Here is a 19,351-nt window from a genome sequence, read left to right as displayed (position 1 = left end):
TGTGGTGGTCTCTCACACACCCCCAACTTGGGACCTGGCCCACATCCCAGGCATGTGCTCTGACTGGGAATCGAACCAGTGACCCTTTGGTTTGCAGGCTGGTGCTCAGTCCACTGAGCCACACCAACCAGGGTTCAAATTAGTTTTAAAAGCTCTTACCAACCTCAGTGGCTCATTTTCTTCCCTTTCGTTTTAAAGACGGATGCGCATTATTCCATCCTGTCCCTTCTCCTGTGTCTGTCTGAGTCTCCTTCCAACTGCAGTTATGTGGAAACACCTAGAGACAAAGAAGTGGGTATGTTATCCAGTGCTTCAGTGTGTGAAAATATAAGAGAAATTTGTTTCACTGTTTAATTGTTAGACATTGAGATTTTACAAAACTTTGTAAAAACCTATGAAACTAAAATCTCTGTGTCACGTTGTGTACAATCGCAATTGCAAATTTTCATTTAAAATATGAATTCTGGGGGGATTGCTGGGGGAGGGGGGTGCTGGGTGGAGGGGAACAAGGGGGAGAAAATTGGAACTGTTGTAACAATATAATCAATAAAAAACATTAAAAAAATGTTGGGGAAAAAAATAAATAAAATATGAATTCTGACTTTGTAACTTGAACCACTTTCAATTATACTCATATACAGAGAAAAGTTACTTTTGAAGATAAGGAAATTTAAAATGTATTTGAATCATTTCCCAAGTGCACTTTAGAGTTTTGGAAGACTTTTCTTATCCTTTTGGGTTTTTTCACATGTATTTGGTAAAGCTGATGAGAATCTTGTTACATTTTAGAAAAGAAAGATGATTTTGACTGGGGAAAATACTTGATGGAAGGTGAAGAAATTGATCGTAGTCCGAATATAGATACACCGGTAAGTGGCAGTAGCTTTACTGTTAAAAAAAAAATTCCAAGTGACGTGGGTGATTTTTATGGGTCCTCTTGTCCTGCAGCAACTCAGCCGAAACAGGGACAGTCCTCAGTGAACAGAGTAGTTTCTCAGGGCAGATTTACTAAGGTTTTGCATCAAATCGTTAGCACTGGGCAGTTGAATGGAATGAATACCCTTAAATTATCCTTTGAGGAGCTCTGACTCGGGATTTTTGCCACCAAAAAGAATTCCATGATGTAATAGTCACTTTCAAGACATTTAGAAAAAGTTTCATTTGGCGTAGTTGCTGCTTTTCTTCTGAAATTTTCCTAAGCTTTTAATATAAATAGCTTCAGGTGTTCTGCCTTCTAAGGGTAAGGTGTACTTCCTATTTTAATCAGAATTGGTCTGAAGAAAGTGAGGATGAAGAGGATCAACAGCCCTTGAGCAGAGAGGACTCTGGGATTCAGGTGGATAGGACGCCGTTAGAAGAACAAGATCACAACAGAAAACCGGGGCCACGTGTCAGCTGGAAAGGTACTGTGTATTCTTGGCTGCTGTCATCCTTTCTTTTCTTTCTTTTTTTAAAAAAATATTTATTTTTAGAGAGAGGGGAAGGAGGAAAAGAAACACTCAAGTGGGAGAGAAACAACAATAGTGTGCCTCTCACATGCCCCCAACCAGGGACCTGGCTCGCAACTCAGGTGTGTGCCCTGAGTGGGAATTGAACCGGTGACCTTTGGTTTGCAGGTTGACAGTCAACCCACTGAGCCACACCAGTCAGGGCTGGCATCCCTTTCTAATAGAAAAGGTCTCTAGAAGGAAAGGCAAGCTTTGAGAATCAGTTCCATATTATCTAAGGTATTGGTAAGCTCTGCCATCCTTATAAGACAGATTTTTTTAAATTAAATAAATTTTTTATTCATTGATTTGAGAGAAGAGAGAAACACTGATTTGTTGTTGCACTTATTTGTGCATTCATCAGTTGATTCTTGCATGTGCCCTGATCAGGGATCAAACTGCCACCTTGGTATATGAGACAATGTTCCAGCCAACTGAACCATCCGACCAGGGCTAAAACAGATCTTTTTAAATCATTAGTCTTTCTTCTATACTTGCCTAAGAGGTAGTGCTGTAGAATTAATGTTGAAACGAGATTTAGACTGCAATTTTGTTCTTTTCTTATAGTTCTGAGAACTTTGTTAGTCTTAAATGTTTTAGTTTATTTTTTATTGGAGGATGGCCTTTGCTCAGGTTGGTAAAAGAAAGGAAAAGATCTATGCCATTTAATTTTCAATTTGGATGTCTGCTTTTTTCGTTTTAGTGAAGAACTATGAACTTGTAGAATCTAGAAAGAGCTTGAAGCAACCTTATATATTAGATCAGCTAATCCTCCTACGCTGAAGACACAAAGTTGTTAAAGCTGATTTTAGCATCCTGATGATTTTCTGGTTTTCTTTTCTTTATTTTTTTTAAAAGATTTTGTTTATTTACTTTTAGAGAGAGGGGAATGGAGGGAGAAAGAGAGGGAGAGAAATATCAATAGTGTGGCTGCCTCTCACACTCCCCCAACGGGGAACCTGACCCACAACCCAGGCCTGTGCCCTGACTGGGAATCGAACCAGTGACCCCTTGGTTCACAGGTTGGTGCTCAATCCACTGAGCCACACCAACCAGGGCTCTTTCCTTTCATTCTTGATTTGGACCCTTAGGGTAGAGTGTGGATTAATCGGTGCAGAGCCTGCTGTTGTCACTGGCTTGTCCAAGGCCTTGCGTTTATTTCCTGGCCATTGGTATTTCATGCTCAACTGTGTCCCCAGTGATGCGGCCGCCTGTTCCGATGGAGAGGATGTCTGTGTTCTCACAGGTGTTGGTTGGTGGGTCCTGACTTTAAATCACATGCGGGTGTGTCGCTGTGTGTAAACTTGGACCTGTTCCTCTTTGCGTTGAAATCTGGGTGAAATCTGCCCATACCGCTCTGCAAACATTTCTTCTGTTTCTCCAGCCTGCTGTGGAGGACTCCGCCCTTTGCAACCAGACGTTTTTGTTTGTGCACCCCTGCGGACTGTCACAACGTGATCGACCCCTTTGCTTGTTTTTCTTTCGGGTTCTGTGTTCTTTCTGCCCAGCTTCGCCCTTCAGACTTCTTTGGATGTCTAGATACTAATTCCTAGGTTTTAGAAATTGCAAAGATCCTTTTGTAGTTAGTCACCTAACTGTGGACATTTTGCAAGGTATCCTCCAAAGTCATCTGGGACAATTCCAAACGTGTGACTTTTCCATGGTGTGATTAGTATTTGTGTCTTGATATTTTTCTCTACAAAAGCATGCCCTTCTTTTTTCCGTTTGCTTTTTTTACAGCTTGGGGTTAATCTCTAGTGACCACCAGGCCCACCGTTACGTCTAAAGTGAGGTTAAAGAATCCAGCTTATTTTTTTCTCCATACCCTGAGCCAGTTTTCCCAGCAGCATCTAGTCAATAATGCTTTCTTCCCATGTTGCTCTGTGGTTCCACCGTTATCCTATATCAAGACATGTATTTATTTCTGAACATTCCATTCTCTTGCCTTAAAGTGAGCTGCCGAGGAGCGAATGTTTCTATTTATATGGCTTGGTTATATGTCTCAACACATAGAAGGCAAGTTCCCCCTCACCTCCTTTACTCTTTTCCAGAACTGGATTAGCTTTCTGTGGACTTTCATTCTTCCATAGACATTTCAGAAGCAGTATGATAAGTTACATTTTTAAAATCCAGCTGGGATTTTTATTGGGATTGTATTGAAGTTACAGGTTTAGCTTAGGGAAGATTTGACATTCGTCCTATGAAAATATCTGCATTTCTTCTAATTCTTTGTTTTAACTGGAGTTTGGAAATTTTCTTTATAAAGATCTTAAGTATCTATTTGTTAATTTCTACAGTGTTAACGGTTTTTGTTGTGAGTGGCTATTTATTGCTTTTGTAGAACACTATTGACTTTTGTAAATTGTTCTTATATCTAACTTTCTTGCTGAACTTTCATTTTCATTATAACAGTTTATTCGTTAGGATTTTTGTATGGATCAGCATCTTCTGCATATATTGACAGTTTCTTCTCCGTCTACTGGTTCTTATATGTTATGTCTTCTTCAAGGCGTATTAACAGTGTCTGTTTTCTAGCCAGCCCCCTAGTCTACAGAGGAAGCAGGGCCACAGGAAGTGGGTTGGTTTCATCCTAAGAGGATTGCACCTGAAATTCCCCTTTGAAATGTGAAGGGCTCGCATGTAGGTTCTGGGTATGTGGCCTTTATAAAACTGAGACAATTTCATTCTATTTCTGTTTTTCTAGGACTCTTTAATCAGGAATGAATATTGAATTTATAAAATTCTATTCTTTATTTGGAAGATAATCCTATAATTTTTTTATTTTACTCTGTTATTACATTGATAGATTTTCTGATAGTAAATCATCCCCGAATTCCTGAGCTACAATTCCTTGATCATTCTGTTATTTTTATTTTTTTACTGCATTATTGGATTGGGTGAACTATTTTAAAATTTTTTTCTCAATTTTTCAATTACAGTTGACATTCAATATTATATTATCTTCAGGTTTGTAGGATAGTGGTTAGACATATATATAACTTAGAAAGTGACCCCCCCACCCCTGTAAGCCTTGAATGCATCTGAAACCATATACGGTTATTACAATATTATTGGTTATATTCCTTGTGCTGTACTTTACATCCCCATGACTATTTTGTAATTACCAATTTCTACATTTTTTTGTTTTTTTAAGTATATTTTATTGATTATGCTGTTAAGTTGTCCTGATTTTTTTCCCTTTGACCCTCCCGCCCCCCGCCTGATACCACCTTCCCTCCAGCAATCCCCACCTCACCCCTATTAGTTCATGTCCTTGGATCATGCATGTAAGTTCTTTGGCTTCACCCTTTCCTGTATTATTCTTAACTTCCCCCTGTCTATTTTGTTCCTACCAATTTTGCTTCTTAGTCCCTGCACCATTTCCCCATTTCTCCCCTTTCCCTCCCAGCTGATCACTCTCCAAATGATCCCACACCTATGATTCTATTCCTGTTCTGGTTGTTTGCTTAATTTATTTTTATTTTTATTCTTTAGATTCAGTTGTTGATGGTTGTAAGTTTGTTGTCATTTTAATGTTTATAGTTTTGATCTTTTTCTTAAATAAGTCCCTTTAACATTTCATATAATAAGGGCTTGGTGATGATAAACTCTTTTAGCTTTACCTGTCTGGGAAGCACTTTATCTGCCCTTCCATTCTAAAGGATAGCTTTGGTAGGTAGAGTAGTCTTGGTTGTAGGTCCTTGCTTTTCATCACTTTGAATACTTCTTGCTAGCTTCTTCTAGCCTACAAAGTTTCTTTTGAGAAATCAACTGATAGTCTATGGCGGAGGTGCTACACACCCCCTAGGCTCGGTTGGAAGTTGCTCTGTCCAGCAGAGGCTTCGTGACTGCGGCGGAACAAACTTTTACCCAGGACACTTTATTATGTCTGGGGGAAGGAAGGTGACTGCCTCTCTAGTGGAGACCAAACCTTCATCCCTTAAGCCTTTTATTGAGGAGGATACATATGAGAGATACAAGGCTAAAATTCATAAATCGTCAATAGCCATTAGGCATTTGACAGTAACAGATTACACATACCAGTACAGGGGCCACAGTGACCAGCCTGTGTCAGGGTCCATAAAACATTTTGACCAGATCCAAGGTCTCATATACTCTTTGCTAGAGGTTGTTTATGTTACCTTACTGATAAGGAAAGCAGAGCAAGTTCTAAAGCATAATGAGCATAACAACCATCCTTGGATCCAATTCCCATGGCAACCCTCTGCGTGGTTGTCAGCCATGCTCCACACACAGCCTATGTTGAGACTTAGAGACGAGCATGGCCAGAAAGCTGGCGGCTCGTCGTGCTCAGGCCGGGGCTGCAGTTCCTTAAACCACGAGGAGTGGTTGCCCACAGCAGGTCAGTGGGAGGGACTGAACCGGGCCAGTCAGCTGCAAGGATTGCCTGTGACCACTGACCACCATCCTCCACCCTCCGTGGAGGATCAGCTGTGCAGGGTCAGCGTGGTGGCTCTCTGACGTTGTCTGTAGCTGTCCACTGGGTGCATTGGCCCTGGGGTTTCCAGGGCGATACAGGCCACGGTCAGCCCCCACCTGTTTTCTGCCCCGGGCCGCCCTGGCTGAGCTATAAAGCAATCTGAGATGGCTGCTACTTGTGCTGGGCTTGGAGATTCCCAGGGGAAGCCAAGGTGTGAATCTAGGCTGGTTGCTGCTAATGCTATGCTGGAGGCTCACTGAGGCCGGCTGTTGCTTGAGAGGATTTAGGAAGTGGTGAAGCAGGAGCCAACACCAGCCATTCATATGGAAACGGAGCTTGGGTGGGCCGGTAAGTTCAGTGGGGAGGAGTCTCTGGGCCTCATGTTCGCCAGGTTGATGGAGTCTCAGATATGGCAACAGCCTGACAGCTCTGTTATGGGAGGCTTTAGAAGAGAGACAATGGCCTCTGCTGGCCTTGATGCCAGACACTTCAGTTCCTCCCTGTGTGCCACTGGTACCTTTCAAGCTTCTACCCCGGTGCTGGAGCTCAGAGGGAGTGAGTCTGAGCACGTGAGTCTGTGTGGGGGTTCTTTAAGAGGAACTGCTTTGGGCTCCAGCAGTTGCTTCCACTGACTCAATCCCCGCTCGTTTTTGCAGCCAGAAGCTGTGGGGACTTATCTTCCTGGCACTGGAACCCTGGGCTGGGGGCCTGGTGTGGGGCTGGGTCCCCTCGCTCCTGAGATGTCCCTTCCAAATCTTTATCCACCACACATGGGTGAGGGACCAGCCCATTCCATGTCTGTGCCCCTCCTACTTTTCTCGATGGATGTGGTTTCTTTAATTCTATAGTTGTTAGACTTCCATCCAACTCGATTTCTGACAGTTCTGGCTGATGGTTATTCTATATTTTAGTTGTAATTTTTTTTTTTTTTTCTTTTTGAGGTCTATTTTCCCCACCTCTCAACCCCACACTATTTTAGTTGTAATTTTGATGTGGTTGTGTGAAGAGGTGAGTCACATCTGCCTCTGCCACCATCTTGACTGGCTCCTCCAACTTCTACTTCTCAATCCCTTCACCTTTTCACCCAGCTCCCCAACCTCCTTCCCATCTGGTGACCATCAGTCTGTTCTCTGCATCTTATGAGTCTGCTTCCATACTGTTCATTTATTTTGATTTCTTGATTCCACATATAAGTGAAATCATATGGTATTTGTATGACTCATTTCATTTAGCATGATGCCTTTAAGCCCCATCAGTTTTGTCAATAACGGTAAGATTTCATTCTTTTTTATGGTCGAGTAATATTCCATTATATATGCATCATTTCTTTATCCAGTTGTCTATGTAGGAAACAAGGACATAGTGACTCCCAGACCAGTACAAAATCAGCAATAACAAAGTGCAAATGTAATTAAAGGATCTCTGAGAGGGGAGTTGACAGCACGGGCATATCTACAAATCACAATAGGGGCATTTAGATGAACGTGTTAGATTGTAACTCCGAGTAACCAGTAATGAAGAAACGGGCAAGGAGGAGAGGGGAGGGGGAGCTGATCCTCTCACTTTAGGGCGAGGAAGCTAATCAATTTCACTTTACCCTGGCAATTTCAGGGTGGGGACGCTAAGACTATAAAACCAGCCATCTTTGCGCACATTCTCCTGGCTGTGAGGGTGCGCCCGGCTCTGCAGACTCGTAAGTGAAGGCCTCGCTTTGCTGCTCAAGTCCTGTTTCCCAGTATTTTTATTGTGAGCGTTTGTCACATCTATCAGGGGACACTTCGGTTGCTTCCACATCTTGGCAAGTCTGCACGCCCTTTAAGTGGGCTCCTTGGTTTCTATTAGACTCCCATTGTTACAGAAACAGGGGAGTCCAAAAACAAACCCCAGAGTTTGCGGCTGGGGGATGGGGAAAAGGAAGCAGCTTTCAGGATGCCCTTGCATGCCTGGAGCTACTGGCTGGAAACAGTGTTGCAAAGATCCGCTTTACTTCCAAGACTCAGGAAGATGGGAGGGGTCTTGGACTGTGGGATGGTACGGAAGGAGCCTACAGAGCCTGCATAGGGTTCTGTGAATGGTCAGAACTGTTTGCAACACCCACTGCCTCAGGGGACGAAGTGAGGGAGAGAGAAGCAGCTGCAGACATGTTAGTGGGGCTCTGAGGCTGGCTCCGGCTCTCTGGGGGTCTCCAGGCTGCTTTAAGAGGCTGGCTCTGGCTCTCGTGGACTCCCTCCATGTGGCTTGGAGGAGGGGGCCTCCAGGCTGCTTAAAGAAGAAGCTCTCGCCACGCGGTTTTGAGGAGAGGAGATCCATGCACTTTGCAGGAAGAAGGCAGTTTGCAAGGAGGCTGAGAATCCAGGCGGTCCTGCTTTGAGAGCTGGAGGGCACCACAGCACAGAAAGGACCTCCCCAATCAGAATTGAGTGATTGGCAGCTACTGGTAAAGCTGAACTGTGCCTAGGAAGTAGAGAAACGGTGTTTCTGACTTTCCTAAGACTGGCCAGGTCTGGGAGGGGGCGGCAGAACTATGTGCAAATAAACAATTCTTTTTCTTTTCACCAAACTCTGGTATTCAGAGTTATAATTCTGGCAGCAGGCAATTGAGCCCCTAACTAAACAGCCTGTGGGTTCTGTTTCAATCGGAGCAGCCCAGGGGTTCTGTTACACCATCTCCCCTGGATGGACAGGGTCTCTGCTTGTTTTCACAGCCAGATATTGTGGGGTCTCCTCCTACCAGCACTAGAACCCCAGGCAGGGGAGCTTGGTGTGGGGCTGGGAGTTCTGGCCCCTTAGGGGGAACCTTAGCAGCCAAGGACATCCCTCCTGATTCTCAGCTACCACATATGGGTGTGGGACCCGTCTTAGCGTGACTTCTTTCTGGATGACTTGTGTGCAGCTAGACTTCAGGCTGTTCTCAATGATGGTTGTTCTGTAGTGTAGTTGTAATTTTGGTGTGGTTGTGGGAGGAGGTGAGCACAGTGCTTACCTACTCTGTCATCTTGACCCAAGCTTGGATTAGCTTATTTATTTATTTATTTTTTAAGATTTCATTTATTTTCAGAGAGGGGAGAAGGGAGGGATAAAGAGAGGAAAGGAAACATTGATGTGGGAAACATCAATCCGTTGCCTCTCACATGCCCCAACTGGGGACCTGGCCCAAAACCCAGGCATGTGCCCTGACAGGGAATCGAACCGGTGACCCTTTGGTTTACAGGCCGGCGCTCAACCCACTGAACTGCACCAGCCAGGGCTATGATAACTCTTCTTGTTTTCCGAACCCTGACCCACCAGCAGTACTAGTCCCCTACAATAACTTTTAAAACCGTTTATATGAAGATAGGTAAGGATATTAAGAGACTTGAAGAAAAGGAAGAAAATGGAGCCTAACTGTTATTTTAAGAGAGCCTTTTTCTGTTGAATATTTGAATGGAGTCATGAGTTCAGGTATTGTTGCCAAATCGCTTGTGTTTTTTCGTTAACGCCTAACCGAAGCCTTAACTTCCCTGCAGCGGACGAGCCGGACGCCCGCAGCTGGCTGGAGCAGCACGTGGTCCGCCAGTACTGGACGGCGCGCTCCCCGCGGCTCCCCCACAGCTCGCACTTGCACTCCAATCTAGCTGCTGTCTGGTAAGAGCCTGGTTTCTTCATTTCATGTGTTAACAGAAGGAACTCCGGCTGGGGCCCTGCCGGAGCTGAATCTCTGGCAGGCGTCCACTTTGGGTTTAGGTTGGCATTGGACCCCTGCCTCCCCTCCTGTCCCCAGCAGCCGGTGAGTGAGGCCTTCCCACTAAAGCGGCCACCTGTACAGAGCAGCAGTGGGGGGCCGCGTAGTGCCGGTCGGATGCGCACTGCTGCCCGGGGCCTCTGGCCTGAGCGCCTGCTGCTGGGTTGGCTTTTCAAGGGCCCGGTGCTGTCCCCAAACAAGGCCCCTGCTCCGCTGGCATCCAGATAGAGACCTGAGTGAGTGACCTCTGTTGGGTGGGGGACAGAGATGTTGTAGTGGCTGCCAGTCAGGCGCTGTGGCATTGTGAGAGCTGATGAGAAAGAGATGTCATTGTCAGCGGGTCCTGCCAGTATGGGCACAGTGACACAGTGCCTGTGGTCACCGTCCTGAGGCAATGCAGCGAGGATGGGATAAGTTTACTCGGGGATACCTGTGTCCCAGGCCAGCAGCACAGGGCGGCTGCGCTGCCTCTGGCTGCCTTCCTCCATCACAGGCTTGGCGCCCTTAGTAGGGTAGAGTCCTTGGTGATGAGAATGGGGCCGGCCCCTGCGGGCACGACGGGCACAAGTTGTGCCCCCCGCGCATGGGGCCTCGCTCTGCTGACAGTGCTCCTTTCCTGGCCCCCGTCGCTGAGCTCGGCCCCCTTGCTGTGCTGCACCAGGCTTGTCCTGCTTGGTCTCTGCCCAGTCACTCCCCCTCAGCCCAGTGACCGGGGGCCATCCAGTCACCCACCGCATTGTGTACAGAAAGGGGCCACACTCCTGACAAGCTCGGGGGGCCCGAATGGCGGCCTTGCAAACTTGGACACCGAAAGGAACCGCACAGGATGGTCTGAAATGAAAACTGACTAAAAGCAGGTCATGGCGGGCAGTCATGTCCGAGGCTGGACTCTTCCCTGGCAAAGGTCATCTGTGCCTAATTAAGCCTGTCTGCTGTCTTTTTGCATCTAAGATAAGCTGCCTTTGGAAGGTCCAAGTGACTTCCTTTTTCCAGACCCCTCAAAGCACAGGCACCGCACCAGAGGGAGACCACAAACCCCCTCCCTGTTACCATCGTGTTAACTGTTGATTGTTTACTCTCCCGTACCCACCTGTGTGAAAGAAGTACGTGTCTGTCATTTTACTTTTTATCGGATTGCAGAGATTCCCCTCTCCTCCCCACCCCGCCAGCTTTGCTTTCTCCGCCTCCCTAATCTATCACCCGTGGATTTCATGCGCCCTGCTGACGTCTTCTCTTTTGATTACATTATATACTGAGAATTTTCTCAGTCTGTTGAGGTTTTGCTTCCCGGCAGCTGTCATCAGTTTCAGGTTTGGATGTTTCTTAGGTTGACGGCATGAGGCCCACAGTCTGGACCTGAGATTGGACAGAAAGCAGATTCCGCATGAGTAGCCCCTCGGTTTCCCTGCCCTCTCACTGTGTGACAACACAGAGCCTCGCACATGTTGCTGCGCCCCATCTGTGCACTTGCTAGACCGTCTCAGCCTGGGGATGGCTGGATGCTGGGATTCTGTGGTCATAGGCAAGAATGTTTTCTTGGAAATGGACATGTGTGTGTGTCTTAAGTGTGTGTGTAGATATGTAATTTATTTTTATTGATTGATTTTAGACAGAGGAAGGGGGAGAGGGAAAGAAACACTGATGTGTTGTTCCACTTATTGATGCATCACTGGTTGCTTCCTTATGTGCCCAGACCAGGGATTGAACCCGCAACCTTGGCATATCAGGATGCGGCCAGGGCTGTGGATACGTAGTTTTTGCCAGTGGGGGAATAAAAAACCCATCACACATTTTCCCTAAGATGCCCCCGCAAAAAAATAAAAAAATAAAAAATAAAAGGCGTTCACAGAGGCTTTTATGCTTCCCATGTAGCTGTGCATGAGGAACTGGCAGTGTCGGGCCGAGGTATGGGGTATGGGCACCCCTGGGGGCTAGCAGGCAGCTCACGTGCCCCTCACGGATGCAGGAGCGCGGCGTTTTCTCCAGAGCTGAGTCCTCCGTGACTGTGGGCACTGCCTCCCTTCACACGCACCCAGCCCAGCTCACCTGGAGGGAGACCCAGGCCACCTCCGGTTTGCGCACCTTCTTGCCATTAAACTGAGACAGAAACCCATCCTTGGGCTGAAGAGGAAATTGGGCTGGTGCCTGTGCCACAGATTCAGAGAAATGCCTGCCGTTTGTCCTACAGCTGTCCTCCTACACCGCCCCTCCTGCCCCTGGCCCCGCCCTGTCCCTGGGAAGTCCAGGCACCGGCTTGTGCACCTTGAAGCCTTTAAACTGCAGCATCGACTGGCTGGGGAAGTAAAAAGTTTATGCTTTGTGTGTCCTTTGGGGGAAAAAAAATCTTTGATGTTAATTTTGGTTTGATGTATGATTTAGATCAAGTACATCCCTGAAATTTAAACTGGCCGTGTTTTTAACAATGTTAGTTGAACAGTTTTCAATTATGTTTTTTGTTTTAAATGAACATACTGTTTTAATTTTAATTTGTCTTTTGATTTTCAACGTAAATGGATTGCTGTAAGGCCATTTATTTGATTTCCACTTCAGTGCACTTACTGCAGAAACACCATTACTATTTTGACCAAAAAAAAAAAAAAGATACATAGTTTAAGTATTTGCCTCAATTAGCAATAAACGTAACAGTTGGCATCACTCTGAAAGTGCCTCCTGGGAGTATTTTAGGTGACTTGCGAAAATGGATATGGCAGGGCCTTTAGAGCCTGTGTTATGTTTACTTGCTTTTTGAGTGCTGGTTAAATCACCATTAAATTGCATAAATTCTTTGAGAAGTAATTTTACCAAATGAGAAACCTTTGCATTGACGTTTGCTATTCTCTTTGTAATAGGGACCAACACTTGTACAGCAGTGACCCGCTATACGTCCCGGACGACAGAGTGTTTGTCACTGAGACGCAGGTTATTCGGGAAACCCTGTGGTAAGTCCTGTTGCCCTAATTAATAGCCTAGAAGACTTTTTAGTGGTTTAAAGTGAAGCGTTCAGACCCGGGCTGGTGTGGCTCAGTGTATTAAGTGATGGCCTGTGAACTGAAAGGTCACTGGTTCGATTCCTAGTCAGGGCACGTGCGTGCGTTGCGGGCAGTTCCCCAGTTGGGGGTGTGTGAGAGGCAACTGATCAATGTATCTCTTGCACATGGATGTTTCTCTCCTTCTCTTTCTCCTTCCCTTCCCCCCTCTAAAAATAAATAAATAAAATCTTTAAAAAAAGAAAAGTGTTCAGGGGGTTTTCACATGCAAACCAGAAACAGGCCTTTAGGTATGAACCCTAAAAAGTTCCCAGGAGGCACCTGACTTGCACTGGGGCAACCTAAGAAGCCCAAACTTTATTTTCAGCCATGGAGATTGAGATTTTGATGTGTTTACTTTTTTTTTTCTTTCATTTTGAATAGCTTAATAAATACATCATTTAACTAGACTAAGTCATCACTTTTCTAATATGTGAGTTCAAAGCAAGGTTTCTACTTTGCTACTTACTGCTTGTAATAGGCAGAACGTATCATGGAAGTAGCCTGTGCCCCACACCTGGAGACCAGGAGGTAAGAAATCAGATTGTGTTCCCACAAAAAGGAAACTGAAAAGCATGACATGTAGAACTGTCATTCTGAGATCTCCAGGTTCTAGTCCTTTGCCAGAAGGCTTGATATTGACATTCTTAAAAACAGGAGCATCTACCCTGGCTGTTGTGGCTCTGTGGATTGATCACTGGCCTGTGAACCAGTGGTTGCTGGTTCGATTCCCAGTCGGGATACATGACTGGGTGCAACCACACATTGATGTTTCCTTCCCTTTCTCATTCCCTTCCCCTCTCTCTAAAAATAAATACATAAAATGTTTAAAAACAAAACAAAAATAAACCAGGAGGGTCTGTGTGGAATGTCCCCTATGTGAGGAGATGCTTTGACAGCACTCTTGAACTCTCTAAGGATATTGAAATATATTAAGTGTTAGGTAATCAGATTAAAAGATTAATGTTTTCTGTTTTCTAATTACAGCCCTCTTTGCTTCCCCCCAATTCTGAGTCTTTTATTACAATTCTTAATCACTGCTGTAGTGAATATTTTTCTATACTGAAAGTACACAGATATTTCCTATTTCTTTTCAGGCTACTTTCAGGAGTCAAAAAGCTCTTTATATTTCAGTTGGCAGATGGGAAGGTAACTGTGAGAAACAACATTACAGTGACCCATTTGACACATGTAAGTTAACTATATATTATAATAATTAAATAGCATTTATGTAAACCGTGGTTACAGTATTCCCTCACTTATCGCTGGTATTACGTTCTAGACCCCCCTGTGATAGGTGAAAATCTGCGAAGTAGGAACCTTACACTTATTTTAGTATTTATATATATTTTAAGGCTTTATAAACCCTTCCCACACACTTATAAACCTTTCCCACTCCTTTTTAACCTTTTCCACCCTTTTTAAAACACTACTGATGTTCTTAAACATATCCTACACTCTTAAACCTATGTAACTTTAACAACATATGTATACAGTACCGCAAAATCCCACGATATAGCGAAAAATCTGCGATAAATAATTAAATATAATATTTTTAAAAATCCTGCAATACAGTGAGGCCACGATAAGTGAACCGTGATATAGAGAGGAACTACTGTATATAACTTCAGAACATTTTTCAGTATTCAAACTGATTACTAAATATATCTAAGACCCCAAAAGGCAAAATTAATTTGTTTTATCTTAATAATGCTTAGAGAATTCTCTAGTCTCGTGTGTGAGGTTCTGTTTGATTTGTGTTTTTTCCTTTTTATTTGTCATTCTGTATTGGGAAAGCTGTATACTGTAATTTTTTTTGCCTTTAGTACATTTACCTGAAATGCGTCTTTAAAAAGTATAAGCCTCAAAAAGAATAAAATAAAAAAATAAAGTTATTACAGTCAAATAAAGTATAAGCCTCAATTCCATATTCTGTGGAAAGTAATGTTCACACTATCTTTTGAACCTAAAGCTAAATATTTATTTCATTCCTTTGTCGTCTCCTAAGCACGGTGTTCAGAGCAGCCACCGGAGAACTATTTTACGGGGAGGGAGATGTGGATTTGAACGCTTGCAGAGGCTGACTTGAAGTAACGGCAGCTTTCCACTTCTATCTCGCGGCCCCCCAGAGCTGCCTGCGGTCGGTGCTGGAGCAGATGGCGGCCTACGGGCAGGCTGTGTTCCGCCTCCAGGAGTTCATTGATGACGTCATGGGGCACAGCTCCGAGAGCCCGCTGCCCGCAAACGGGTGCAGCCACAAGAAGCTGCCGGAAGCTCCCTTTCGAACTTACCAGGCTTTCATGTGGGCCCTGTACAAATACTTCATTACTTTCAAAGAAGAACTTACAGAAATCGAGAAATGTATCATCAATAACGGTATTTCAATCTTCTTCTCTTTCACTCATAAGACACGTAACTCATACTTGGAATGCCATTTAAGTTATTAGTTGATATAAGGTTTGAAAATTACATGGCAAATAAGTACAGGTAACCCCCGAATAACACGGTCGTTAGGTTCTTAACAAATGCCGTGTTATGCGAATCCGTGTTATACGAGACAAAGAACTAGTACAAAAAGGGAGGTTAGGTTCCAAAAGTTTAAAAAAAAATGTAATATTATGTTTTTATAATTAAGAGAAATATCTTTATTAAAGCAATTTTTATCAAAAGTATTACATATCAATATGAATTAAGTAAAATTTTCTTTGTCATCACTACTAAGCTCCATCAGCCGAATGTATTTTCTTTTTGACAAGATACCCTCATCCTCTGAACTTTCTTCAACATTATCTTGGTTTCTATGCTGTACTTTTGGCAAAAAATCAGTTATTTTAGATGGCTTGCTTTTAGCTGAGAGATCTTTATAAATTTCATTATACGGTGCTAAGCACTTTTGAAGTTCTCTCTTAAACTTTGTGCTCCTTTCTGTGCAGATCTTCACTTAAGAAATATGACTAACTGTTTGGCTAAATCTAGGCCTTTCTTTACGCTTTTTAGAGTAAACTGATAGGACATAGGCGCTCGAATGAAAAATTTTAAATGAGTTACCTTTTGCTCTTAAAAAGCTTTTATCATGTTCAGTATTGTACGGGGATTTCCCTGATTTCATGTTATATGGGAGTTTTCTCCAATTCTCTACCCATGTTATAGAAGTACCATGTTTTACGGGGGTACCTATAATTGTCATGTATACATTTATTTTAAAAATTATTTTTTATCCTCACTTGACATTTTTTCATTGGTTTTAGAGAGAGAAGAGAGAGAGAGAGACATCGATCGGTTGCCTAGGTGTGTGCCCTGACTAGGAAATGAACCCTCAACCTTTTGGTACACGGGACAATGCTTGAACCAACAGAGCCACATGGGCCAGGGCTAAAATTACCTTTAAAAATCCAAACAGTAACCAAAGATGGTGAAAAGTTTTCTGCACTGACCAGTGTAGCTCAGTTGGTTAGAGCTTTGTCCCATAGGCCAGAGGGTTGCAGGTTCAATTCCCAGTCAGGGCATGTGCCTAGGTTACAGTTCAGTTCCAGTCGGGGTGTGTGCAGGAGGCAACCAATTGATGTTTCTCCCTCACATCGATGTTTCTGTCCCTCTTGCCCTCCCTCCCTTCCTTCACCTTTCTCTAAAATCAATAACCATGTCCTCGGGTGAAGATTAAAAAAAAGAAAGTTTTTCCTCCTGCTCCAGTTCTCCAGGTGAGTACTCAGTTCCTCTCCTCAGAGGCAACTGAGTCGTAGTTTCTCGGGCACTCTCCCGAAATAACTTGGACACATGCAATTAATGCTTATTCATGCGTGCAGACCTACAAGTCTGTCAACTGCTCCCTTCACATTATTTTTTGATTTAGATTTTGAGGATCATTACCTTATGAGTATGTAAAGAGCCTCCTCCTCCTTTTTCACAGATTTAGCACTTCATTGTGTGGATGTATCATGGGCCAGTCCCCTTTGGGTGGGCACTTGGGGGGCTGTTTCTGGCTTTTGCTATTGCTGTCAGTGCCGCAGGGGTCCCTGTCCGCGTAGCATGCATTCTTAAGAGGGGTTGTGCTGGGCGGAGGCAGGCGTGCTCCGCCTAGGGGGATTCCGGTAGATTCCGTCACGCCATCCCATAGGAACATAAGCGACTTTCCGTTCTTGCAGGCAGCGTCTAATCCAGCTTTTTGGATCTTCACTGATATGATTGGTATGAAATGGCCACTCTGTGGTGTCTTCCTCCCCCGCTTTCATCAGCAGCTGCTGCACCAAGTAGTGCGGAGTCCTGGGTTCCCCTCACCCCACTTCCCGGTGCTGACCCTGCACGCGACGACAGCCTGTGGTCCCAACTAGGAAGCGGGCGCGGCCTAACACACCGAGTGTCTGCAGAGCGGCCCTGGGTGTCCGCAGGCACTAGCTTTTTTGGTGGGGGGAGTGGTATCTGTGTGTGGTTCTGAGTCAGGTCATCACAGGTGTAGATTCTCATAACTCCTCCACATTCAGAACTCAGGGCTCACTCTCGCCGCCCCTTTGTAGCCAGACCCCTCCCCTCCCCTCCCCTCCCCTCCCCTTCCTGAAACAGCAGTGGCACTGTAGTCTGGGGTATATTTTTTTTGCCCACTGTAGTTGTAATTTGCATTTTTGGATTCAGGTGAGGTCAAGTGTCTTTCTAAGAATCACTTGTGTTTCTTTTCTTGTCAGCTTCTTCTGTACATTGTTTTTCTACTGAATTTTTTTTTCCCCCCTTAGGTGGTACTTTTTTTTAGAAAATATTTTATTTATTTACTTTTAGAGAGTGGAGAAGGGAAGGAGAAAGAGAGGGAGAGAAACATCAGTGTGTGATTGCTTCTCACGCACCCCACACTGGAGACCTGGCCCACAACCCAGGCGTGTGCCTGGTCAGGAATTGAACCAGTGACCCTGTGGTTCTCAGGCCTGTGCTCAATCCACTGAGCCACACCAGCCAGGGCAGGCGGTACTTTCTTTAGGAAAATGAACCTGCTGTTACAGGAGATGGAAACCCAGCATCCTCCTGTCTGCTCTGCCTTCCCCTCATGGCTGAGCATTTATATCCTGTCTGACGGCATGCTTTTCCTGGCTCATGAGTGTGGTTCCTTGATCCTTGGCAGATACGACCATCACTCTTGCCATAGTGGTGGACAGGCTGTCACCTCGACTGGGCCAGCTGAAGGTTCTGCAGAAAGTCTTTAGCACCGGGATAGCAGAAGTGCCCCCGGACACGCGGAACGTTGTTCGGGCATCTCATCTGCTTAACACCCTGTACAAGGCCATTCTTGAATATGACAACGTGGGCGAAGCCTCTGAGCAAACGGTACGGGACCCCTTGTCTAGTCTCCAGCGTGTGGCTCCATTCTCCCCAGGCAGAGGCGTGGGGCTCAGCTGTCGTAGCTCTTTGTAAAACCGGTTCTTAAGTCACAGTGTGTCGGACACTCACGCTCGGTTTTGCAATTAGCGTCTAGGTTATAATCGCCATGATCGCCAAAAGGGTGCAGCACGGACAGAGCAAAGCATAAAAGCAAGCTGAGAAAAGCAGCTAGCTTCTGACATAGACAGCTCCAGTAACCCTTTCTTAAATAAAAACACAAGTCTGTGACGTGTGGCATCTAGGGCAGTCCCGGTCATAGAAACGGAGGTTACCAGGGCTGGGGGAGGGGAGGGACGAAATGGGGACAGAGTTGCAGTTTGGAGCGTGAAAAAGTCCTGGGGATCTGTTTTCGCAGCAGTGGGAATCTACTTAACCCGATTGACCTGAGCACTTAAAAATGGTTGGTAGTGTATTTTATGTTCTATGTTTTTTACCACAATTTAATAAAATAGAGCGCTCACTAGAGACTAGTTAGAAAGCTGCAGGTTTGCCTGGTCTCGTGCTTTATTTAGGTGTGATTCCCAGTTTGCTGGTGTGCTTTGGCTTTCTCACCATCTCGGTCCTGCAGTTCAATAGAAAGGAGGTTGATTTCTTTCAGCTGTGCAGTTTTTCCTACTCGAAAGTGTAGTAGAATGAAATCATATCCTCATTCTTTTTTTTAGTTTTAGAGCAAGGGGGAGGGAGGGAGAAAGAGAGAGAAACATCAATTGGTTGCCTTTTGTATGGCCTGGCCCACAACCCAGGCATGTGTCCCGACTGGGAATCGAACCAGCAACCCCTTGGTTTGCAGGCCGGCGCTCAGTCCACTGAACCATACCAGCTAGGCATGTCCTCACTCTTAATGGTCATCTTGCTAAATGCACCATTTAGATAGGAAAACCATGTCCGTGTTGTCCCTGGGTAACTGTCACTCACAGGGGGTCCTGGGAGGGACCACAGATGTGTGCTCATCTCCTGTGTTAGGTGACTTTTTCATAGGGATCTTATCACACTTGTTATGGATTTTTAATTTCTTATTTTGTTTTAAAAGAAACAAAGGAATGTCCCTTTTTAAAAGGTGTTTCAGAAACACGTAAACCTCGTCCCAGGCAGAGACATGCGCACTGAGCATGGGCTGTGCACGCTGTCCCCGCAGGTCTCCCTGCTCTTCTCGCTCTGGGTGGAGACAGTGCGGCCCTACCTGCAGATTGTGGACGAGTGGATCGCGCACGGCCACCTGGGCGACGGCGCCCGGGAGTTCATCATCCAGAGGTGACAGCACGGGGCACACGGGCGCTGGCTTTGCCTTTTCTCTCCAGGGAGACTCAGGCGCGTT

At 45.1% G+C, this 19,351-nt stretch overlaps 1 protein-coding gene across 1 annotated transcript in view; it reads left to right on the top strand.

Moving 5' to 3' along the window:
* LOC149991938 (gamma-tubulin complex component 5-like) overlaps window positions 1-19,351 on the top strand; it is a 44,387-nt gene that overhangs the window by 6,364 nt on the left and 18,672 nt on the right. The window contains exons 4-12 of the mRNA XM_090263674.1: window positions 199-295; window positions 790-869; window positions 1,268-1,403; window positions 9,435-9,552; window positions 12,499-12,588; window positions 13,773-13,866; window positions 14,805-15,051; window positions 17,780-17,982; window positions 19,172-19,287. Coding sequence (XP_090119800.1) covers window positions 199-295; window positions 790-869; window positions 1,268-1,403; window positions 9,435-9,552; window positions 12,499-12,588; window positions 13,773-13,866; window positions 14,805-15,051; window positions 17,780-17,982; window positions 19,172-19,287 — 1,181 coding nt within the window. The remainder of the gene's footprint in view (window positions 1-198; window positions 296-789; window positions 870-1,267; window positions 1,404-9,434; window positions 9,553-12,498; window positions 12,589-13,772; window positions 13,867-14,804; window positions 15,052-17,779; window positions 17,983-19,171; window positions 19,288-19,351) is intronic.

Source organism: Furipterus horrens, unplaced genomic scaffold (genome assembly GCF_987537825.1).
Source record: "Furipterus horrens unplaced genomic scaffold, mFurHor1.1.pri manual_scaffold_16, whole genome shotgun sequence".
Classification (NCBI taxonomy): Eukaryota; Metazoa; Chordata; class Mammalia; order Chiroptera; family Furipteridae; genus Furipterus; species Furipterus horrens.
This window is presented reverse-complemented; position numbering and strand designations above follow the sequence as displayed.